Below are 26,037 nucleotides of genomic sequence, written 5' to 3' on the forward strand. Positions count from 1 at the left end.
TGTTTTAAACCTACACACACACAAATTGTATACATGCAACTAATTGGATGCACGTGTGCTTGTATGCAAATATACACACCAAATGTAAACTTCTAAGTGTGGGTTTCTTGCCTGTTCAGCATGTGTATCTGATAAATGAATGTAATTGTTACATGATGAGGTTTTCATAATCATTGTTACAACATTTTGTTAATTCTGCTGTAACATTTTGATAGTGTCAATACAGCAGTCCATAGTGGATTCCTGTTTTTCCACTCTGCTGGAACACACTGTCTGTTCAACCTTTCCTGTTGTGTTTCTCATACACACTCCACCGCAGTGGCCTGCATAGTGTGTGTGTGTGTGTGTGTGTCTGCACATTGTTGTTTGTGCTTTGATCGAAATAGTTACAAGCAGTCCTCTGGTACGAAAACAATTTCCTTAGACTAATAAATATTAAAATAGTTATTGCTTACCCTTTCTTTACCTAAGGCTAAACACATTGTTTAATCGTCTTTGTTTTTTACTTGCATGTATGAGCTATTCTTTGAAAGAAAATGAGAAAGAGGAAAGTACTATGCCAACCTTGGCATTGCAACCACACATTCCTCTCTATTAGATATGGATAGATTTACAGAGAGTTTCATGTTCAGCTCTCAAGTACCCACAGGATATTGCCAGATATGCTTCATAGCAAGAATACTAGTAACATGATAAATATTTTTAACTTCAACATATTACAAAATAATTGAATTGTAAAATAGATTTTGTTTGGTTGATGCACATGCAAATGTTGATTTATTTAAAAAAAAAAAAAAAAAAGTTTTCTGCTACTTTTCCAAATATCTGTTTGCTATACATTTTATTTTTTAGGGTATTGAGTTCTTAGCAGCATGTTGGAACTATTGGTACTGCTTATGTAGAGCAGTGTTGTAGTCGAAAACTTGGACAGCGTTTTCAAGACCATATTTTCTTCTCATGGACTTGAGAGCATGTAGACTCAATCCTTTTCTGGTCTTGGTCTTGACTCTGATGAGCTTGACTATAACACTGATGTGGAACATTTCAAATCAGTCACAGACAATTCCATTTCAGTTTAGATGCTGTTTTTAAAAGCACCTGCCTATATCGGTAGAAAAGAACAACACAGCATGTGTTAACAGTATTCTTCATTTGTGTTTCAGGGACGCCGCTCAAAGATGGCAGCCTGCTCCTGGATCCAAGGCAGCCATGTTGGTGAAAGTTAACAGCATTGGAAGAAACCAATCTCTGGGTCCAGCTACTGCCCACCAACTTCTCCACCTCAACCCCACCAACACTAGCACTTCACCCAAACCCAGTTACACGGTGCAACTTGACAGAACCGGTCTTCTCAGCAAAATGGCTGTTCCTGGAGACTCCAAGCAGGGTTACCACCTCAAGAAAGGGGATGCCAACTTCTGTCTGGTTTTGCCCGCTTCTAGCTCTTCCTCTTACTCTGCCCACCAACGCTCTGGTGCAGGTACATCTCGCCCCTCCTCTCCTCAATACGGAGCTACACCCTCAGCACCCATCTATGATGAACCTCCACCCATTGACCCCCCGATTTACGATGAACCCCCAGTGGAAATGGAAGTAGAAGGTGCGCACCACTTACACAGAGTTCCCTACCCCACCAGTCACAGCCTGCCGAGAGGAACCCAGCCTCCTAAACTCCTCCTGTTCCCCCATTCCAAAAACATCTGCAGCTCCTCAGCTAATGAATACAGTCCGGCCGGCCGGGAGTGCATCAAACACATGGTGAACGTGGATGCAGCTGCATCCAAGCACCAGCCCCAGATGTCTAACCCCATTGAGGGGCCTTCAAATATAGCCAGTCCTCAAATACAGCCCCAGACTCCAGTCTCTGCCCAGATTAAGAAGGAAGTCTCTCTAGAGAAGAAGCAATCATGGAGGCTGTTGGAGCCCCGCCACAGCCGTCAAAGCAGCCTGGCCTCTCAGGAGTACCCAGGCGCTGCTGCCGTTACGTATCAGGACTCTGGCTACTCCACTGGGCCGTCCCCAAGTCTGCGAAGGAAGAACCGACGTCGTGCAGCTCTTGGCACTGGATCGGGTCGACCCGGGTCGGTGGGCAGCAGTGGGGAGTTGAATGCATTAAATGAGAAACTGATGGCGGAAATGAGGGCGGTGGTAAACCGTTCCAATGCCCTTCATGGAAGCAAAGCCAGTCTGGACACTGAGATGGGCTCAGAGGCCTCTGGAAGTACTGCTCGCTCCCCGGTTAGTTCATTGAAGATGGGTGCAAGAGGGGGTGAATCGAGGGAGGATGTGACATCAAGTAACCGATCACTGTACAGGGGCGGGGGCAACAACCACGGTGACGTCGTTCTGTCGCCACTAGTGACAGATGGTCTCGGAGGCCGGCAAAAGAGGACGTATGAGAAAGTAGATTCGCTGGAGAAGAGCGTAACATCGCAGACCAGCTTGTCATCCCCAGAACCACCAAGGTCACCCTCACAGGTACCAACACTTTTTGAAGCTGTCCACTTGTTTATGTACGTCTGGAAATGTTGTTATGGTCAATCCAGTGCAGCAATCTGGCTTATTCCCTTTTCTACCAAGTATTTCCTTCATTCCTTTTCTTTAATTACCTTTCCCTTTTTCATGACTCCTCACATTCGATGGTCCCACTGTGTCTAATAGAGTTCCTCAGAGTGGAAAAGCAAAGCAACGCTTCCCATCCGGTCGTTGTAGAAACTATGCAGGAGATGGTGAGGCTTGGGGTTTCCTGAGCTGAAGAGGGTGTGAATGTTCCATTCTAAGGAGATTTACTTTGTCTGTCTGTCTATGTGTGTGTGTTGTGCTTAGATTAAGAGGATTGTACAAAGGCCAGTTGTTGTTTTTCTCATTAAAGAAAATGTGCAGGAATAAGGGGAAAATGGTAAGTTTAGTGAGCAAGGGATTGATGAACGGGGAGATATCAAGGATTCAAAAGTAAAAGATCAGCTATAAGTGCGTGTGTGTTTGTTTTGTGGAAGATGTACATGTGGGAATCAGGTAGCAATCAGGTCAGTTTAGAGCTTGAACCAAATTACTTTTTCCGACCATCGTCATGGATGACTGTATTTGATGTAGATTATGTTTTATGTGGATGAACGCATACTGGTCATAAAAGGCAGATAACCTATATCATTTGTTACCTGCCACCACCATTCAGCCCACTTTGTAGTGAACTTTATCACAAAATTGCTGCCTTTTTAGGATACCCTGTCACAATATTGGAACTACTGACACTGCAGACAGTGGAACTCGAGTAATCTGCTTCGTTATACAATTGAAGTCAAGCAGGAACACTTAAGCTCAAAGTATACTTCATTTTTGTACATGTACGTTAGCGTATGCAAACAGTCAAACACGAAGGCTTTTAAAGTACACTGTGAAAAGTGATAAGTTGACTTAACTTAAAAAAATTGAGGAAACCCGTTTCCTTAAAATGATTAAGTAAATAATAATAATTTTTTAAAAAAGGTAAGTGAACTTGATGATTCACTTAAATTATTTTTTTAAATTATTATTTACTTAATAATTTTAAGGCAACGGTTTTCCTAAATTTTTTTTAAGTTAAGTCAACTTATCACTTTTTACAGTGTATACTTCATTTTATAGCGTGCGTGAACACTGGCGGTCGACATATGCGCTCTAGAAAGGTTCATCTTAGTCCAGTGTCTGTGCTCTTTAGGGGCTGTTTACACCTGGTCACTTCATGTGTTTTGTCTGATCGGATAGCTGTCCGATCGTGAAAAGACCAGGTGTAAATGCCACTCCGAAACACATTCGAGACTGATATAAATCCGATCGCTCAAACCACTTCAGGAGGTGGTCTGGGCCGCATTCCAGACTAAACTGGACAAGTGTAAATGCATCTGGTTGTTGAAACCACATATGTAAATTTTACTCCTTCCAAAATGTTAAAATAATAAACGTGTGAGAGCGTGTTATAGGCTATATGACATTAAAGTCAGATATGACTGCGCTAATGCAACACTCATCGCTGTGGACGAGCAGCTGAGCATCTCTTGAGCAAGCCGACGCGCAAACTGCCACGGATGCAGAGGTGGGTAGTAACGAGTTACATTTACTTCGTTACATTTACTTGAGTAAATTTTTTGGGTAACTAATACTTTTAGAGTATAATTAAAAATGGGTACTTTTACTTTTACTCAAGTACATTTTTAGTGAAAAAACGGTACTTTTACTTCGTTACTGTGGGCGACGCTCCTCTCGTTACTTTATCTTAATGCATACAATTTAAAAATCCTTCAGTTTATTCCAAGCGCGCCATCTACTTTTTTTTCTGGGCAATGAGCGATGCCCGTTCGCGAATGATTCATTCTTTTGAGTCAATTCTGCCTTGCGGAATGCCTTGCCTAGTCACAATTAATATGGAAATTTTCACAATATTTACGCTTGCAGAAATAAAGGCTACATTTGTTTACATTTTGCAGAACAGACGGAAGAAGATCCATCAATGTGCGTTTGTGTCGTTATGTTCAGATGTTCTGTAACGTTAGCGGTCGTGTGAGGAGATTTCACTCTTCTCCGTGTCAGAGGTTAAATACATTTATAATACATAATTAAACTTTAAAATATAATTTAATTTAACTCAGTGATGCAAATCAGAATTTGTATCAGCTGTTACTCCAGTTTTCGGTGTAATATGATCCTTCAGAAATCATTCAAATATATTGTTTTATTACCAGTGTGGTTGAAAAAAAAAACAAAAAAAAAACAGCATATGCTGGTTAGGTATGTTTTGAAGCTGGGATGCTGGTTTGTGCTGGTCATGTGCTGGTCTTGAGCTGGTCGGACCAGTTTAGGACAAGCAAAGGACCAGTTTAAATCAGCTCAAACCAGCATCCCATGCTTCAAAACATACCATACCAGCATATGCTGTTTTTTTCAACAGGGAACAGTTTTGCTGCTTAATATTTTTTGGAACCTGTGACAGTTTGTTCAGGATTCTTTTATGAATAGAAAGCTAAAAAAGAGCAGCATTGATAATAAATCAGGCTGATAAAAATTCTGATTTGCATCACTGAAATAAATTACATTAAAAAAAATTAAAGGTATTTTGAATGGCAGTGTGTGTGTGTATAAAAATGTATCTAAATATCTATATATCTAAATAAAAATAGACTATATTCAGTATATGATCCAAAGTAACTAGTAACTAACTACTTGAGTAGTTTTTTTATCCGACACTTTTTTACTCTTACTCAAGTAACTATTCAGACTATTACTTTTACTTTTACTTGAGTAAATATTTCTTCAAGTACTTTTACTTCTACTTGAGTACAGTTTTTGGGTACTCTACCCACCTCTGCACGGATGAAACTGAAAGTAAGACGCAGACGGTCAACACAGAGTCATCTTCATTAAAAGTAAGACAAACGTATCTTTCCAGGGCTGATGCTGCACGCTCTCCTATTGCGGTCTTTGATCTTGAAATGAGCTGATAATTAGTAAAATGCAGAGCTTATTTCGTTGACGTGAACTCCGTTAAATTTAAATATAGTGTGGGAATTGAAGATCGGATTTCTATCCGTTTTGCGACGACACGTGGCCAAGTGTAAATGGAAACGTTTTAACAAATCAGATAGATATCCGATCAGCGAAAATGCATGAAATGACCAGGTCCTTATTGTCTATCTCTTTCGTTTCATTTTTTACTGTGAAACAGCGGCCTGGGCCAGTGTTACCACCTTGTGGAACAACTGATTACTGCAAAACAAATTCAATGCACATGCATACAAAGTACGAGCAGTTACAAAAATTCAGGTGGTGTGCATACAGTTTGCGTGAACTAGTCTGGTGACGAAATTTGCATCACACACTGTAAACAGACCCTCATGTATGCTTAAAAACCGAAGTATAATTTGGCCTTTACTACAACCAGAATTGCAGGAACTTGAGCAATTTCATCACTGTCATTATGAATATATCTTCAGAAGGCAGCTGTCTGTGTAGGGATTGGACTGCAGTGCAGTCCACCAGGGTTTGAAATAGTGTTTTGGATTCAGACTCTACATTTGATAGCATTAGCATGCGTGTTAATGCAGTTCATGAAGTTTTCCCACACGAGTGCTGGAGAAACTGGAACATAAATTAACCTTTAGTCTGTGCTCCACCAGAAACAACCTGTCTGTTTTAAAACATAACAGAAATAAAAGCCCTGGTGCTATTTGCAGAATAATTGTGAAAGCAAAACAGAGACCGGGCCAGTCGCCTCATTCACAGCCAGGTGTTGTGGTTGTACAAGACAGTCGGCTCTTACAGCTCACTGTGATTTGGCACATTCTGGTAATGTGTTTCGATGTGTGTGCTGACAGTTCCATTTGTCATTAGTGTAGTGCTCCACCTGTGGTTTGGCTTCTCCTGTGGAGCATAAGTTGGTGGAGTTAATATTATGGATCTTAATACACTAGGAGAGATGTGTCATCAATCAAATGATCATTAACGATTAAAATAATTGCATCCGTAAAGCTAGGTTAAAATGACCTTTTCCTTAAGCATTATGTAGGCCTATGTTAATGTTTGTGAATGGATAATGATTACTCAGTATTTCAAACATGGCCAAATTTAGAAATATGTCAGATTTAACAAAAATACACGTTTGCCTATAGTATTCAGCCTCCTTTATATGTCTGCTGGCCCTTTGGCTTTCTTCATGCCTTTACATGCCTCATTACCATCATCAGTCTTTTTTCTGTTTCTCTCATACTTAAACGTCTGATTAAAATACAACAATAACGTAAAGGCAGAGTTGTGAGGTTGGAAACATTGACTCAGTGATTTGGTTCAGAGCAAGCTCATTACATCTGGATGGAGGCAGAACCTCACAAATGTCCAGAAGCATGGAGAAATGCTCCATTCTTACAATTTAATATGACCACATTGTTAAATCTGTATCACTTAGGGCACAGTGTCACATTGACGTAATGCCAGGGGGTGCCAAGAAATGAAAAAATACCCTTATGTTATGGGAATATACCACAAATGTAACGTGCTAGATATGCATGCTACTTGCATATACAGATGACATCGTTCATAACCTGTCATCTCTCATTGACTGTTTTTTGTAACCATAGTAATGTCAGTATGATTGTTTACATTTGCCAAAATAAAACTTTTTTTATATATTAAAACAATAACAAGCAAGCCCAGATGAGAAAAAGTAACGCAAAAGTAACATAACACATTACTTTCCGTAATAAATTAACCAAGTAATGCAATTAGTTACTTTATCAGGGAGTAATGCAAAATTGCATTACTTTTAAAAGTAACTTTTCCCAACACTGTTACACTCGCATGTATGCTACAACAATGAAGAATTTATCTGTTGTTACTTTCATTCCATCGTGATAATTTTTTTTTTAGAAATACCGTTCCTTTTTATGTGTATTTGAACATTTTTAAATGAGAGAAAAATGCATTAAATTCAGTTATTAAATTCATTTTCTTCAGTGTGGAAGAAGTCGGACAGGGATTTTTTGGAGCATTAATGAATTAGGAAAGAGGGAGAAAGGAGGAGAGGGAAGAGGGGAGGCAGTAATGTTTGAAGTTGGGATGTGATTTCCATATTGGGTCACCTATTTAGGGAGCGAGCGTAATCCATGTGAGCGTTTCCAGGTTTCTGCAGGGAAACTGAGTAAGCCAATCAGCTGCAACCTACGCAACACACGCACTTGGATTCAAGTTCCTGCGGCAGTCGTGATGATGCAAATAAATGCTAGAACATCTGCATCCGTACTGTCATCTATCTGTTTCGCAATCTTTCTTTTTGTCTCCAGACAGGAACACTGGAATCCAAAACTCAACAGGACATCTCACCCCAGGATTGTGACCATGACAGAGCAGGTCGTGGAACCGCCCACCTCACCCATAAAAACAACAACAACAGTCCCCCTCCTTCCCTTGCCAGCACAGGTTCTGGTTACCAGTACCCATACGCCACCCTCTGCAAGCCTACACCCATCGCCAACATGGAGGACTGGGCCAGCAAGAACCTTAACCAGCACACGCAGGGCTTGTTTCGCCGGCGCGTCTCCATTGCTAATATGCTGTCGTGGAACCGTGGCTCCATTAAGAAACCAATGCTGATCACCAGCGACCGGTCTGTCAAGAAAGAAGCCTGCGAGATGTTCAAGCTGGTCCAGGCCTACATGGGCGACAGGCCAACTAGGTCGGACAAACGCCATGCGGCCCTTCAGGTGGTCACGAAGTGCTGGGGGATGCAAGGCTTGCGGGACGAACTGTACGTGCAGTTGGTGCGACAGACCACCGGAAACTTGAGTTTTAGGAGCTTGGAGGCGGGCTGGGAGTTGATGGCCATCAGCCTAGCGTTCTTCTCGCCTTCGCCCAAGTTTAGGCGCTATTTGGAAGGCTACATCCAGCGACACCTTGAGCCCAGTAATGACAAGAAAAGTAGGTCATTTCAAATATTTATTATAGATAACTTGGTTTGAAGTAGGGGTGTGCGATATTGACAAAAAATAATATCTCTTTTTTTCTGGGATTTTATCGATAACAATAATTAGACGATATTTTGCAGTGTGTGTTATTGTGGACTGCCACAAAGGACTGCCGTGGACAGCCGGCTCCTAAAGTTTTTGATATTCTTCATATTCTGTGTGTTGGTCAGTTCAGACTGATAGAAATGAATCTTTTCCAATAAGTTGAAACTGATTTTTACATTTTATGGGCATTTTTACCTTTATAAAGCCTTTTTTTTTTTTTTTTTCCTAAAAGTGTCCATTACCTTTTGAGTCAAATTCTTACATTTAATGAGTGAATTATAAAAAAACATTTGGGCTGTTACCAAGCAAATGATATCAGTATCAACAAAATGCAGTGCAATGCAGAGGAAACACAGAAGCTGCATCTGAAGTGGCATTTAGATATATTTACACACTGTTTAATGCAGGACATAAATGCATTAAACCTGCGATTACAATGCATAATTTTTTTTTGATATATTAAACATAAAACGTTGAATACTGATATTTGCAATTATTTAAATAAAGGAAGATACTTTGAATGTGAAATTAAAACCGCCAGTAGGTGGCAGCAATTCATTGTTAATAAGTGAGTCATTGTGATTGAACCGATTCATTTAAACGGTTGATTCATTCAGGAACGAAACACCGTCATGTTGCTCAGAGACACAAAACAGTGCTGTGGCTGTGTTTGGAATTATTTTTGTTGGCAAAATAGTGCAAAAACAGAAAATATGGCGTCTAAAACGTAAATCTCTTAGACTTAACATAACGTATGCGTGCACTCTGTAGGGTTGTTTTGAATGGTTTTTGCAAAATACTCGATAATGTTAAATTGCACATCGTTAAAACAACAATTACGATATTATCGCAGACGATATATATCACACACCCCTAGTTTGAAGTGTTATGTCTAATGCAGTTGCATTCATACATTTATAAGTGTGGTTTAAGTATAAATACCAAAGCCAAACTGGATAGTCCAGTGTTTTTGCTTGTAGGACAGGGAAAGGACACACACAGGGGAGTGTTTATATTTTAGGCTGTCCCATATGGATTCAAAGCCTGAAAAACTTTTATACATACAAACAGAGCAGGCCAATATTGGTTACACTGCTAAAATTATTATGGCATTGTGCCTACCCAAACAGGATGTAACGCTGTGGAGGAGAGAAAAATAAAACGCAGGGGTTACTGCAGGTCAAACATCACAGGTCATGGAACAATAAAGTCATGTATTGTTCGGATGGACTGTTGGAGCATATGAGTGTTCAGAATTAACAGTTTTATTGTATTTGACAGTACTGCAGCACATCATGGAGCAACAGGACATAAAAAACAAGAAGAATTCAAAATCCAGGAAGAAGAGGAGACAGAACAATGAGGAAGAGGAGGATGAGGGTGAGTTTATGGTGGAATGAATCATCTGCACAGACAATCAGGGAAACATGCGTACAGACATGAGAAAACTTGAGGAGAGATTTTGGCAGGGAGTTTAGAATTAAGGAATTGGCTTTCTTTCAATGAATAAGTTGGCATTTAAAGTGAATTGGCATCTATCTATCTATGGATCTACTGTATCTATCTGTCTATCGTTCGTTCATTTGTTCTAATGTTCTGTCTGTCTTTATCTGTCTATCTATCTATCTATCTATTAGGGGTGGGAATCGCAGGGTACCTCACGATATGATATAATCACGATACATGGCTCACGATAAGAATAATATCACGATACAGCGATTCTGCGATAATCGATATATTTCTAGAAAATCCTGTAATGATACATCACGATATCTGTCTAAACAAAATGCCTGTGAAAGGGTTAAGTGCAAGTTTTCTTTCTTTATTCAAGTCCAAACTGTTAGAAAACGGCAAAAAAAGTTCTGTAAATCAGTTTTAACATAAATTAATCATTTTATTCTTGGACTTATTAAAAGTGTACACTTTTCTTTTTCTCTGTGTGTAAACAAACACATTTAACTGCTTATCAAACAGAAAAAAAAAAACTAGATAGATCGATTTAATATAAACCTGGTACATTTCAAAATGGTGCTTTCTCAACCTTTCTACTCCTCTCATCATAAAAACGGAGCCCCACACGAAGAAATAGCCGTTCACATCGTCTTTTGCGCGTTCAGCTTCGTTATTTAAAATGTAGACGCGCGGCAAGCACACACTCTGCACACTTCTGCGCCGCATTGTGACTCTGACTAGGTTTTGTTTCGTCCTCCATGCCATAGATGCACATTTATGTTTCTGCCGGTCGGTGCCCACTGTTCACACTGCATAACGCGCACTTGTAATATCTGAGAGAGAGGGAGAGCATCCAGTTTTGTTCACATAAAACTGGACGCACCTGCTGCGCTCTCTCTCTCTCATATAGTGAGGAAAATCCACCTGCGATCTGAGCGGAGAGGTTAGGCTACTCATGAACTGAATATGCGCTCTGCAGTAATAACATGATCGGTGCTTATGGTCCACCCTGATAGCTTTTCCGGGGCATTTTTTTAGTTTTAATCTCCATAAACATATATATATATATATATATATATATAATACAGTGGCTGGAAATCTGTTTATCCTTCGGTTCCTCGTGCTTCCCCATCTTCATAGAGAACGCAGTTCATGGTTGCTTTGGAAAGAAGCTGGAAATGGCACGGCCGGGATTTCCACGCATTTTTATACACCGTGAACAGAAAAATCTATTTAGAGCACCTTATTGTATTAATTAAAATATCGATATTTGGCACCAGATATCGATTCTCGTATCGCATGGAGAAGGATCACGATATATCGCCATATCGATTTATTGTCCCAGCCCTACTATCTATCTATCTATCTATCTATCTATCTGTCTATCTATCGTTCGTTCGTTCGTTCGTTCGTTCGTTCATTCGTTCATTCGTTCTAATGTTCTGTCTTTGTCTGTCTGTCTGTCTATAGTTGAATCCGTAGTGAATGCTGTTTCATGTTGTTTGTTGTATTCTGTAAGCTAAAGCATCCTTTCTCTTTAACTGCATATGAGTGGGTGTGTTTAAGAGCCTCTCTTTCAGTGTCAAGGGAGTTTGGTATACAATGTAAATAAGGGAATCTTCCTGGTAACACGTTTGGCTGAGGAGGGGATAGTATTAATGATGCTTTAGGGTCCGCTGGTGGAGGAGGACCACTCAAATAGAGAGCAGCTGGCCAAGCACAGAAGGGGTGTATCCCCCTCCCCTCTCCCTTTCTCACTCTCTCTTTTAGAGGCAAGATTAAAGCTTTGAGCAACAAGACATTCTGCGAGTCCCACGCTTCCCTGGCCCATAGCCAGACTGCGCTTGCAAAGAGAGAGAGAGTTTGGGGGTTGAGAGGCAACAAAGATCCTGAGAACGTCTTTCAGTCTTGAAGCAAGAGTTGATAGGAGATGGAAAGAGAAAGAAGAACAGGCGGATTGAGACAAAAAAAGGAGAATGGGACATTTTTATCAGGTTACACCCTCAGTGGCTGCCATCCAACTTAACCCTCAGCTTGTTCTTTTATCTCTCTTCTATATTCCTCGCGCACACATTGAGCCTTTCTCAAGAGCCCCGCTCCAAAACAAAGAGTTTGACGAGACAGCTCTGCGTGGGCTCTTAATAATGCAGCTCCAGCCTGGCCTTGGTTAATTACACTGTGCGCTGTCTTCACAGGGTCAGTGCCACCAGACATGTGCTCACTTCACTATCACCAGTTACGTAATGACCACTGCCACTGTTTGAAATGGAAGGCTTAAATGTACTGTCATTACCAATAATCTTTCAGTACTAAATACTTATTACATGGACAGTACATCTAGAGCAAGCTGAAGTGTTCATGGATCACCTTTTGTGGTGACTTTGCCACCAGCTCCGATCTTTTTAGTTTTACAACTGTTTTACATGTGATTCTCTAGTGCAGGACTTTTCTTTTAGCAGCCGCTGGCTGAATCCAGTCCGTTTCGTCATTTTATTACTACCCTCTGACTGACTTTGATGAAATCGTTGCACTGCATGATACATCACAGTGTGAACTCAGCGAGGAGTTCAAAAGCACTCAGCGGTCGACATTAAGCGGACTGCATTTCATATATGAAATGGGAGGGAGAGTGTTGAACCCTCTGGTGCTGGTGTCCACTTAAGTGAACATTTTAGAAGCAATTTTGAATCATTAAGGGTAGGGGTGTAACGGTTCGGTGTTGTTATGCGACAGCAGGGGAAAAAATTTAACTTTTTTATTAACATTTTACTAGGGATATAAATCTAGGAAGCCCTTTTACATTACTATGAGGTTACAGTTAACAATAGAGCCCAAACTTAAATTCAATTACTATTTATTTTTAAATATAATCAACACTCAACTTAAACTTAAATATAACTTAAATATTTATTTTTGTTGTTGAAATATATGGCTGTCATAACTTGTTTCATAACTGATTTATTTAAACATACATTAAATAATTGAGACATCACTAACAGGTAAAGTAAAATATAATGGGCCAGATTTAATAAGGCAAATTAGCGTGAGCGCGCAATTCCAAAACAGTGCTGATGGGCGTGGAAATTTCTGCGGGTGATTAAATGACAACGCGCAAATGAAAGAACACAGACGCAACATCTCATTTACATATCGACCAACGCAATATACCAAGCACAGCGTAAATTAGCATAGGCGCATATAAGCGCAGAGCCGATGCTCATCAGGTGTGAGTGATCTACTTGCGACACAAGTGCAAAATAGTTAAAGACATGCTTTTTTGGGGGCAAATACAAAAAAAATCAATCAAAAATCGAAAAAAAATTTTGATTCGTGATTCATTTTTTAATACTCTCCTCCCAAAAATTTTGCATCCGAAAGGGGAAACTTCTACAAATGCATATTCAATAAGGTCAGGAGCAAAAAAATAACTGTGCCACGCCTTTTCAGCGCTAATTTTCACTGCGCATCTTTAGTAAATCCTGACAGTACTATTTTAATGCCAAAAGACGGTTTGCGCTGGCGCCAGCTGTTAGTAAATCTGGCCCAATGAGTCTAATATTTCGCAAAATGCTCTTCTCTAGACTTCATTTCTCTTGTGAACTAACAAGCTGTGGATACTGATGACTAGCCTGAGGTAAATGAATGCCTGACGTGACATTTAGTTTTGATGCGGTTGAAACACTGATTGAGAGATTACATGAGGCTTGAGATGTTCATTCATGTTTATTGCTGTTAAAACTAGTAGTAAAGAGAAAGGGATGATCGCACTCACTCACGCTGCATCGTTGTTTGAACTGAGGCGATTTATACAGCGATCTGTCGTGCCACATCAAAGCATGGCATTTATAGTTGGAATTTCCTGAAAAAAATTGACATAATATGAAAGATGAGACTTTGTTTCTTATCAAAAGTAGCAGTAAATAAAACTAAGTTTCCAATGAAGTTTCACTCGTGCAGTGGTTTGCTGTAGTTGTTTGGTAAACATTTGTTCGAACTGATGGACTGGTACCGAAAATTTTAGGTACGAATGCGTGTACCTTTACTCCCCTAATTCAGGGTATATCATCATCATCTTCAGACCACAATGGTTGATAATCATTGACATTTAACCATAATTTTATACTTTGTCATTGTGGTGTTTTTGTGTTATTCCCCATTAATCACATAAGATTGTAAGGGTTGTAGTTTCATCAATTTGAAACAGCAACACTATAGGCTTCATGTGCCATTGGCTTACAATCAACAGGATCATGATCTTTGACTTCATGGTAAAGATTACAGGATTTGTGAGAGGACTTATGGTGGCATCAATGTTTGTAAGAATGTTGAGTTCCAGCTAAGCCAGAAAATCAATTGCTTTTCAAATGCCAGCATCATGTGTGTATGTGGAAGCCAAATGTCAGGAATGTTGTTGTGGTTCTAGTGGATGGAAAATACAAAGGAAACAAATTCACTTGTATCACACTGCCGTCACTAAACAGTGTTCACTTGTCTCATGAGCTGACTGAAGTGCTGCCGGTTTACTTTAGTCATCCCAAGCATTGTTTTGGCTGCAGTGGAGCATTCCATGTGACACCTCTGCACCTTCCCGCTCTCTGACTGGATGCTGGGAATGTTCTGGAACGGCAGAAGGAATGTGGCTTTACCGTTGCAGGGCCTCACCAGCTGTCCGTGTGCCCCAGGAGATGGCATTGTGGGAAGGGCTGGAGTTCACAGGCCCTTTTGAAATAGAATAAACACTCTCAGAGGACTTTATTATATGATGTGGCACTTTTTTTTCTTTTTTTATAAGGCTCTTTTACTCTCTCGCTCTTGTTTCAGGATGTTTTGTCAGGGTGTGGCCTACTCCTGCCTTCCTGTTAGAGGTGCGTAGTGGGGGGGAAAAACTGTATGGGCTCAAAGGACCGCTGTTACAAAACTGGCACTATTTGTATGCAAAACAGCCCCCATATCAGCTCGTTTCCTTTCTCATGGTAACTGCTGAAGCGGTCAAACTGTCATTCTTTATCTTTAAGAGGCCGATGATAAAAGTGTGTTTAACTGTAGGATAAGACACAGCACACATTCACAAATGAGTCCAAGAAGATGGGTGATGAAAGAAAGGAATAAGTCCAATAAATGAACAGTACGGTATGATGGTATAAAAACAGATGGTGTGTGTGTGTGTGTGTGTGTGTGTGTATGTATGTGTATGTATGTATATGTATGTATGTATATGCATGTATGTATATATATATATATATATATGTATGTGTATATATACACAGTGCTGCTTGAAAGTTTGTGAACCCTTTAGAATTTTCTATATTTCTGCATAAATATGACCCAAAACATCATCAGATTTTCATATAAGTCCTGAAAGTAGACAAAGAGAACCGAATCAAACAAGTGAGAGAAAAAAATTTTCTTTGTCATTTATTTATTGAGAAAAATGATCCAGTGTTACATATCTGTGCGTTGCAAAAGTATGTGACTCTTTGCTGTCAGTATCTGGTGTGACTCCCTTTTGCTGCAGTAACTGAAGGTAAAGTTTCTTGTAAATGCCGATCAGTGCTGCACAATAAGATGTAGGAGTTTTAGCCCATTCTTTAGTGCAGAAGCACTTAAACTCTGTGATGTTGGTGGGTTTCCTCCTATGAGCTGCTTGCTTAGGTCCTTCCACAACATTTTAATTGGATTAAGGTCTGGACTTTGACTCAGCCGTTCCAAAACATTAACTTGGTTCTTCTTTAACCATTCTTTGGTAGAATGACTCGTGTGCTTGTGGTTGTTGTCTTGCTGCATGACCCACGTTCTCTTGAGACTCTGTTCTTAAACAGATGTCCTGACATTTTCCTTTAGAATTTGCTGCTATAATTCAGAATTCATTGTTCCATCAATGACGGCAGGCTGTCCTGGCCAAGACGCAGCAAAACAGGCCCAAGCCATGATACCACCACCACCATGTTTCACAGATGGGATAAGATTCTTCAGCTGGGATGCAGTGTGTTCTTTTCTCCGAACATAATAGCTTCTCATTTAAACCAATAAGTTCTATTTTGGTTTCATCCATCCACCTTTCTCCAATAGTCCTCTGGCTTGTCCACATGATCTTTAGCAAGCAATTTTCTTTTTGGAGAACAGTGGCTTTCTTCTTGTAACTCTGCCATGCACACCATGGTTGCTCAGCGTTCTCCTGACGGTGGGCTCATGAACATTAACATTAGCCAATGTGAGAAAGACCTTTAGTTGCTTAGAAGTTACCCTGGGAACTTTTGCAACCTCGCAGACTATTACACGTTCTGCTTTGGAGTGATCTTTGTTGGTCGACCACTTCTCGGGAAGGTAACAGTGGTCTTGAATTTCCTCCATTTGTACACAATCTGTCTGACTGTGGATTTGTCCAAACTCTTTAGAGATGGTTTTGTAACCTTTTCTAGCCTGATGAGCAACATCAACTCTTTTTCCGAGGTACTCCGTAATCTCCTTTGTTCGTGACATGATTCACCTCCAACAAACATGATCAGACTTTGATAGATCCCTGTTCTTTGAATAAAACAGGTCACGTACTGATATTTGATAGTCATGCACTGACTGACAACACCTCTGCACAGATGGACTCTAATTTCACCTTTAAATTAACTGCTAATCCAAGAGATTCACATAATTTTGCAAAGCCCAGATACGTAACACTGGATCATTTTTCTCAATAAATAAATGACAAAGAAAATATTTTTCTCTCACTTGTTTTATTCGGTTCTCTTTGTCTACTTTCAGGACTTGTATGAAAATCTGATAATGTTTTGGGTCATATTTATGCAGAAATATAGAAAATTCTTAAGGGTTCACAAACTTTCAAGAAGCACTGTATACTACCTTTCAAAAGTTTGTTCACCAAGGCTCCATTTAATTGATTGAAAATACAGTAAAGACAGTAATTTTCAGCATCATTACTCCAGTCTTCAGTGTCACATGATCCTTCAGAAATCATTCTAATATGCTGATTTATTGTTCAAGAAATAAACCATGATACATGAGTTGTTCAGGACACTTTTGATGGATAGAAATTTTGAAAGAACAGAATTTATTTGAAATAGAAATCTTTTGTAACATTATTGTCACTTTTGATCAATTTAATGCATCCTTTCTGAATAAAATTATTCATTTCTTTCAGAGGAATCATACAGACCCCAAATTTTTGAATGGTGTATCATTCCCGTGTTATAAATTCAATGATTTTGGTCACAAACCTCTAACACAAAGTGACAGAGGTGTGAGGACTGATGAAAAGATGGAGGAAAGAAGATCATACATCAGGAAATGTAGGAATAAAAATTTCAAAGAGAAAGAGAACAGCCAGAAGTGAGACAGACTCTTGTGAAATACCTGACCTGCTCATCTAACATGAGTTTACAGCTTCATACACACAAGAGCCATCAAAACAAGAGCTATAAATCTTACCGTCTTCATGATTCACAGATGCCTGATGGCAGTAGACCGTCTCATACAGAACCACCTGTTCCTGTCAGGTCTGATATCGGGAAACTGTGTGTGTTTATCTGTTTTATGAGGGTTTTCTTCAGACCATTAACTGAAAGAAACCTCATTTGTCTACATATGGACTAGTTTTTAGTTAAAAGTACATCACTTGCCATTTCTTTGTGAAATTTACTAGCAATTTCTGAGTGAAAATCTTCAAAGTAAATCCTACACTGAAAATCCTTTCTCCAGATTTGATGACGAGTTACTACAAGACACGCATTCAGACGGTTTCTCCAGTTACCTCAGCATTGCAAATGTTATAGATATGCCTGCTTCATTTGACTGCATAATATTAATCATGAAATCTTTATGTTTGGACAATCCTTTAACGGTGTTGTCAGAAATGTTAAATGTCTGAACTTTGCAGAGTTATTACAACTGCTACGTTGAAGAAGGAATGCTATTTTTGTTTTCAAAGTGAGCTTGTTTGAGTATTTTGTCTTTTTAGAGTTTCATCGTCAACATTTTTCCCATATAAAACTGTTACTCCCTCTTCCTGTGCGTATGTTTGTCTGAACGTGTGAGTAATGGCTGTGAAGAGCCCTGAAGCCTCTCTGTGTCTGTTCTTACTGTCTCTCAGGCTTCAGTTCAGCCCAGTCAAACCTCAGTCACCTGTTCACTGTAAATCTCTTTCAGACCCACGTAAGGTTGTTCAGCCAAAGAATGAGTCACGTTCCCGAGAAGATATTGTACGAGGGAGGGAAGCGCTGTGAGAGTGAGTTTAATGAAACCGATAGTGTAATTCTTAGAGGTCAGTGTTTATTAGCCAGAGTCACTAGTAGCTGTATCGCTTTCACTTTAATATCAATGTGAGCGATATTTCATCTAGCGGAGCGTGGATGATGGGTTCCATTAGTACTTTAAACGCTGGTTTCCAGCCAGTTTTTCTTGTAACAGTTAAACTTCACGCCTCATGTACCTTGTAGCTGTGAGGAAACGTTCACATCTTACTCGAAATGTTCACTTCCAGCATTCCCTCAGCAGGAATTTGAGCGTTCATGCTTAGCAAGAGTGAGGGTTTCAGTTTTCAGCTGCTGGAAAACACTTATATGCATATGAGTCACTGAAGTTGGTCTTGAGTAAAAGAAGAAGCCCTGTCAGGTTTTGGATTGGCGAGTAGCTACTTGCACAGCACTTATGCCTCATCGGTCTTTGTCTTTGTGTGACCTTCTGTGTTTGATCTAATGTTTTTAACATGATTGGTTAAGCAAATGTATTTTTTTCTAGTGTGTCAAACGATTAATCGCGATTAATCACATCCAAAATAAACGTTTTTGTTTACATAGTATATGTTTGTGTACTGTATTTATTATGTATATATATATATATATATATATATATATATATACAAGACACACATACATCATATATTTTGAAAATATTTACATGTATATATTTATATTCATATATAAATGTATAAACGTAACATATTTTTCTTAAATATATACATGCATGTGTGTGTACTTTTGTGTACTGTATATATATATATATATAAGTACACAAACATATATATATTATGTAATCAAAAACTTATTTTTTCTGACCGTGCTGTCAAATGTTGTTGTTTGTGTTATTTCCATCTCCAACTGTTGGAATGCCTGCAAAATCATATTACGCCCCTGTCAAGCCTTTCTCTTTCATAACATGTTCGGCCATGAACTCTGAATCCATAGAAAATGAGTGGAGTGGAATGGCTTTGTTTCTAAAGACTTCTTTATTGATAAATCCCTTAGGAAATAATTTTATGCTTAGGACTTTGATACAAGTCACAAGGCTCATTCACAAGACAAACTGTGTTTCTCTTGAGGCCTTTGAATTGCACATTTGACCAGAAATAAAAAATTTGCATTGGGTCACTCAGTGGTCAATTATGTCATTTCCTTTCAGAGTTCTGTCATTGGTCAGTAATACTGCATATTAATTGTCTTTGACAGGTCTTCCCATCAGCACTTACGCAAAGTACTGCTACCGTAAGCTGCAAAAGTGGCCATTACTGGGGCAAGAAGGTAAGAGTTGTTTTTATACATACATATATATATATATATATATATATATATATATATATATATATATATATATATATAAATAAAATAAATAAATCTGCAAAGACAAATACACAAATAATTACTAATAACTCTCTTAAAAGTAATCTTTAGCCAATCTCCAAATAATAAATCCATTTTTTTTCTTACTTTAGATTATAATGCGATGCCTAAATTCACTCGAAGCATTTAAAATGATTGATTTTTTTTTGTTTTTAGTGTTTATATTCTTTATTTAGACAATTTTATACCAGGAAATTCTGTCATTATTTACTTTCCCTTATGTCGTTCCAGATCTGTATGAGTTTCTTTCTTCTGTTCAACATAAAAGACATTTGGAAGAATGTTTATTTCCATAGCATTTTAGTCAGCAATTGTTTGGTTACACACATTCTTCAAAATATCCTCTCTTATGTTCAACGGAAGAAATAAACTCATACAGATTTGGAACAACTTGAGGGTGAGTAAATGATGACGGATTTTTTTGGTGAACTATCCCTTTAATATCAGACATTTAATCACTTATCAGCTATAGCATAAAAATAATTATCAGCTTATCATCAAATTTTTAACTCTAATAAACACGCATTGCTCCTCAGCTCGGCTCTGAATCCAGCTGTGTTTAATTTTAATAGGCAGACTATGGTTCTTCATCAGTTCTTGATTGCAGCATCGACTCTTAGCATGCTAAGTGACTCCTAACCTGGTTTAACCAGACACGTAGAAGTTGGATGATTCCATCATGTGATGTCAAATATAATTAAAAAGAGTTTTTCCTGGGAGTATTGTTTATTTATAGATGCCAGCACTGCTGTTAGATCATACCCAGGAGTCTCCGAATGGTCAAAAGCAGCAGTATATGGTGCAGCCCTCTAAAATTGGTCACATCTGTGAGCAATCACAGCACCCGGCCTTTAGGAGCGCTCCATGAGAATTACTAATCCACTAACCCAAACTAAGAAGAAAAGGTTACAACAACCCCCCCCCCAGGCCCCTGTGTAAGACTCGTCCATGAGTTACGTCCATGCACACACGCTTCACTGCTAACAGCACTGGCACTAGCAGAAGCTGTTTCCCTCCCAATTTGCCCTTTCACCAGTCCCACCCTGTAATCAGCCATCCCACCTCTGTCTCCAGTGTTTTTACTGGGTGGGCTATTTTTACCTCCGCACCACACAGCTACGTATTATCCCGCTCAGCGCTGATCTTTCATATCGTGTTACAGCTGAGATGGTGTCCGTCTGTTCCACATAGTCCAATTAACAGATGTTTCATGTGTCAGTGGAGGGTTGTTATTAAAATCTTAATTCTGTTTTGTACTGGAATATTTCAGACAAAAATGAGGATTGTCATCATTCATTCTCATGTTTTTCTTTCTTTGTTTTCTATGCACAGGATGCATATAATGACCACAGACTGTCAAGTTCCAAAAATAACAAAAGTTCAGCAAAAACACTAGAAAAGTATTTTTGAACATTCTGGTCAATGCCAATAAGCCAATTTTTGTATTAATTGTATGGCTGATAACTGATAAATATCAATATTTAAATAATATACTATTTTGTATGAATAAATAATTGGCTACATAATACTATAAAAAACTAAAATCATTTGTTTTAAGCACTACAAGTGAATTTAGTCATCATAATATTTATAATGCGTGAAAAATGCATTTTGAGATTTATAAAAAAAGATTACATTTAACAGTGTTAATAAATTATTAATGAGTAATTATCTTAAGTGTAAAAATAACATTTACAACATTGGGCTGATACTAAGAAGAAGAAAAAAGGATCAAAATCAAGTTTTTTTTAAATAAATTAATACTGTTATTCAGCAATTATTTTGATCAAAAGTGAATATAAGTGAATATAAAGACTTGCATTGTATAATCCTGAAAATAAATAAAAAGTATCATGGTTTACACAAAAATATTATACAGCACAACTGTTTTCAACATTGATAATGATAATAAATGTTTCCTGAGAAATTCACAGGAATAAATTACATTTGAAAATATATTCAATTAGAAAACAGTTATTTTAAATGTCTAACAATATTTCTCAATATTACAGTTTTTACTGTATTTTGCTCAGATAAATGCAGCCTTAAAAGGCTTCTTTAAAAGACTGTAAATCTTACCAACCCCAAACTTAGTACGTAACTGATAAGTCTATATAAATTTGATATCACTACATTTTATTAGTTATTTTACTCAAATTGCAGTGACAAAGTATGTACAATATTTGTTTCATCTGTAGGGCCTGAGGAAGCCTACATTGGAGGAAATTGATCACGGTCGGAACGCCATCGTGACCCCGTCTCTGTTCGGCAGCGCTCTGGAGGAGATCATGGAGAGGCAGAGTGAGCTCTTCCCCGAGAGGAAACTGCCCTGGGTGCAGGTGCAGCTCTCTCAGTATGTGCTGGCCCTGGGTGGAGCCCAGACGGAGGGCATCTTCAGGTAGGACATACACAGAGAATCAGGAAAGAGGGCTTATCATGGTGTTAAGTGTCTCATATAGAGTACATTATAATTTAATTCAAACTCTGCTAATTACTAAACTACATATCCATCCTGAAGTATAAAGTTTTTACTTTCTCATCCCTTCTTCATCATCCATGAAATTCCATGTAACAGGAACATGTTTTCTTTAAATCCTGTGCACCGCAGCTCTTTCATGCCATCTTAAGCCTGTCACATTGGCTCCACCTTGTGGTCAAATGATCCAGCACACTATTCTTAGCCGGGTCCCATATGGTGCACTTGATGTGGCTTTTGTTTGTGCATGTCCATACGGTCCTCAAGATTTTAGGCTGTCCCATTTGTCATTTTATGATCGAGTAGGCCCCTTTATTGCTACAGTGTAGCCAAAGTGTGGAGCGCAAAGGCTGAGGGCAGCATTTAGAACAGGGTTCTTAGTGCTATTGAAGTGTCCAAACACTTACGGCTATTAAAAGAGGTAAATAGCTTTCAGAAACAGACGAATATGTGTATCATAAGCAGTCTTAGCTGAATCTGTTGTCTTCATTTTGTAGAGTACCAGGGGATATCGATGAGGTGAATGCTCTCAAGCTACAAGTGGACCAGTGGAAACTTCCAGAAAACCTCTCTGATCCCAATGTCCCTGGTGAGAACATCAAACATTCACATTCATATCTCAAACAGCATTTACACAGAGAAAATGAGACCTTTAGACCAGAGGTTTTCAACCTTCTGGATTGAAGGCCCCCCATTATCTGACATTATATCCCCGAATATATATATATCGGATACAGTATTTCTGCTATAGTTATGACAAAACTGCTTGTTTTTAAGCTTTTTTTAGTAGCAGAAACCAGGGTTATTCTATTAAATGCATTTTGTGATTCCAGAAGTTTTTTTTTTGTTTGTTTTTTTTTAAACAATTGATAGAGATGTGGAAAAATTGAGTAGAGTTAGATTATTTTAAATATGTGTTAACATATATATATATATATATATATATATATATATATATATATATATATATATATATATATATATATATATATATATATATATATATATATATATATATATATAAAATACTGAAAATATGTCTTTCCACAAATTTTCAGCAGACCAAAAATTTTGGCTGTTCAGTCCTTTAACTTTTTAGCATCTATTATACTCCTAAAAGCTGGCAAAATGAATTATGTTCTTAAAAATAAAGGTGCTTAAAAGGTTCTTCACAGCGATGCCATAGAAGAACCATTTTTGGTTCCACAAAGAACCATTCAGTCAAAGAACCATCTCTTTCTTACCTTTTTATAATCTGAGGAACCTTCTTTTGCCACAAAGAACCTTTTGTGAAACAGAAAGGTTCTTCAGATGTTAAAGGTTCTTTATGGAACCATTTAGACAAAAAGGTTCTTCTGTGGTATTGTGAAGCACCTCTATTTTTAAGAGTGTATAGCAGATATACAGAATGCCTTAAATATTAACAGTCTTTCTCTTCATAGAAAACAAACCAAAAATATTGGACACATTTTTCAAATACTCTCTAGAATGACAACAATCCACTCACACTAATAACACTTGTCATTGATTATTAATAGAAAGTAGCAATTTAGGGTTTTGCTTTGAAATTTAAATACAATTGTCAAGTTTATTTTTTTTGTGCTCCAACAATGTTTCTGTAAGAACTAGAAAAGAAAATTGTTAATCAGATCATTTAATATGGTCTTTAAGGCAGTACAGTCATTCTCAATAACTTTTCGTTTGCATCCAAAAACATATTCTCTCTACTTAAATGTTACGGTCCCAATTAAGATTTCTAGGGGCAAATATATATAGATGTGTTTATACTATAAGATGAGTGCATATGTGTGAAAGTGTGAATATTTCTGAATTCCTATAAAACATGGACAAGCAGGACAGGAATGTAAGGTTTCTCTCTCTGTGTGTCAGCGTCTCTGTTGAAGTTGTGGTACAGGGAGCTGGAGGAGCCGGTGATTCCTCAGAGCTTCTATAAGCAGTGCATCAGTCACTATGAAGATCCCGATGCAGCCATCGGTGTGGTTCAGTCGCTCCCGGAGCTCAACAGACTCGTGCTCTGCTACTTCATCAACTTCTTACAGGTAACTAGGGATGCAACAATACCATTTTTCAGAACCGTTCTGATACCAGCACAGTTTTTTTTTTTTTTTTTTTAAATCAATGTAGAACTTCTTTACTTCTGTGTGTTGACCTGATCGGCACTCTTTTGTGTGTTAAACACAGTCTACTACATATAGACAACTTCATTTCATGAAAAATAATAAATGAAAAATATATAATCATAATCTATAACAAAAATACTATTATAAACTAGGTTAGATTCAGCAGATACTCTAGAAAAATCACGGGTGCACAATCATTTTATAAAATCTAGTGAAACATTTTTATTTACCAATAAAAGTGAATAAGTGTACGACTAAATCTGGTAAAATGTTACACATTGCTCTTTGTATTGTTGTAAAATACATTCATGAAAAATAAATTTGAATTTAAAATGAATTTAATGACTCAAATATTCATCTGTACCTCACATTGAACAGCTTCAGAACACTTGAAATATAGTGCATGGAAATTTTATGGTGCTTTATAATGTTTTGGTGCCTTTCGTGGGGCTCAACAATAACAGAATAGTATACGCACAATATCGGATTTGGATCAGTCTCGTCTGACCGATACCCGATCCGGCAGAAAATGGCATTATCGGAGCCGATACCGATACTGAGTACCCTGCAGTGCGATACACAATAACAACACTGATTTCAATGCTCTGTCTTTCTCTCATGCCAGGTCTTTGCTCAGCCGGTGAATGTGAGTAGGACTAAGATGGACGTGAATAATTTGGCGATGGTCATGGCTCCAAACTGCCTGCGCTGTCAGTCTGACGATCCTCGAATCATTTTTGAAAACACGCGGAAAGAGATGTCCTTCCTCCGCATACTCATCGTCCACTTGGACACCAGCTTCATCAAGGGCTTAATCTAGTTATTTTGCGGCATAGCTCGGATTGAATCATCCAGGAGATGATGGGATTCAGGACCTTCTTCTGCTCAGAGAATCATCTTTAAGCATCCTAATATTAGTTCGGACAACGACTCAACTAATCCAGCTTTGCCTCAATGTGAATCATCCTGAACTTGACTCTTATGACTCTTCTTGAAGCCAGACATTATTTGAACTGAATCAATTGACTGAATTTGATTCCGCAACAAAACAAATGCATGACGTTTGTCTTTTCGGGTTTGTTATTTCTTCTGTCTTTTATATTGATTAGCAGGGAAATACATCCTTTGGACAATCATAATCTTAATAACACATGCAAAATGACCTGCAGCATAGTTCCTTAATTTAATATGATATGAGTGTTATGATTATTTAATAGCAACTGTTTGTGAGCTCAAGTATGAGTGTGGGGAGAATTTCTGACTTCGGTTTTGTGTATAAGGCTGAGCGTAAGCAAGAAAAGGGTGAATTAACATTGCAGAGCTGTGGACCACAAAGACAGCTCTGAAATAATAGTGGTCAAGCTTTGAGCTTGAGGTCTGGTGCCTTACATGGAGAATGATCGCTGATGCACAAGTGCCCATAAACGTGCCCATAAACACACCCTCCACGTTTCTACATTGTCATAGACTCCAAATGAACTGGTACCACAAGCAGTTTTCATTCAGTCTCTCTCAGTAGTTTTCCCAGTCGTCCCATTTGGAAATAGAAAATTATATTTCCAGATGTGGTTTGGCTGCATCCAAGATGATTATGCAGAACTATTCTGTAGTAAGTTAAATCAGGAACCACTCCTCTCACAAGATAGCTGCTGCTCATTGGCCCTCTGAAAGTGCAAAATTGCATACTTCCCTACTACATAGTATGTGTCCATGGGAGAAGATTTATGAATCACAGTGAAGCAACGCTGGTAGGTCATGTGACAATAACAACATGGCGGATGTAGTACATATTTCATTTCGGACATACC

The 26,037-nt window shown here is 38.4% G+C and overlaps 1 protein-coding gene across 1 annotated transcript in view; it reads left to right on the plus strand.

Moving 5' to 3' along the window:
• The window catches only part of arhgap46b (Rho GTPase activating protein 46b), a 78,617-nt gene extending 52,580 nt beyond the window's left edge, over positions 1-26,037 (plus strand). The window contains exons 3-11 of the mRNA XM_058764361.1: positions 1,164-2,478; positions 7,809-8,442; positions 9,816-9,914; positions 19,442-19,519; positions 20,274-20,275; positions 21,811-22,010; positions 22,586-22,677; positions 23,979-24,148; positions 24,855-26,037. Of these exons, the coding sequence (XP_058620344.1) occupies positions 1,164-2,478; positions 7,809-8,442; positions 9,816-9,914; positions 19,442-19,519; positions 20,274-20,275; positions 21,811-22,010; positions 22,586-22,677; positions 23,979-24,148; positions 24,855-25,049 (2,785 nt within the window). The 3' untranslated portion in view covers positions 25,050-26,037. The remainder of the gene's footprint in view (positions 1-1,163; positions 2,479-7,808; positions 8,443-9,815; positions 9,915-19,441; positions 19,520-20,273; positions 20,276-21,810; positions 22,011-22,585; positions 22,678-23,978; positions 24,149-24,854) is intronic.

Source organism: Onychostoma macrolepis, chromosome 23 (assembly GCF_012432095.1).
Source record: "Onychostoma macrolepis isolate SWU-2019 chromosome 23, ASM1243209v1, whole genome shotgun sequence".
In the NCBI taxonomy this organism is placed as follows: domain Eukaryota; kingdom Metazoa; phylum Chordata; class Actinopteri; order Cypriniformes; family Cyprinidae; genus Onychostoma; species Onychostoma macrolepis.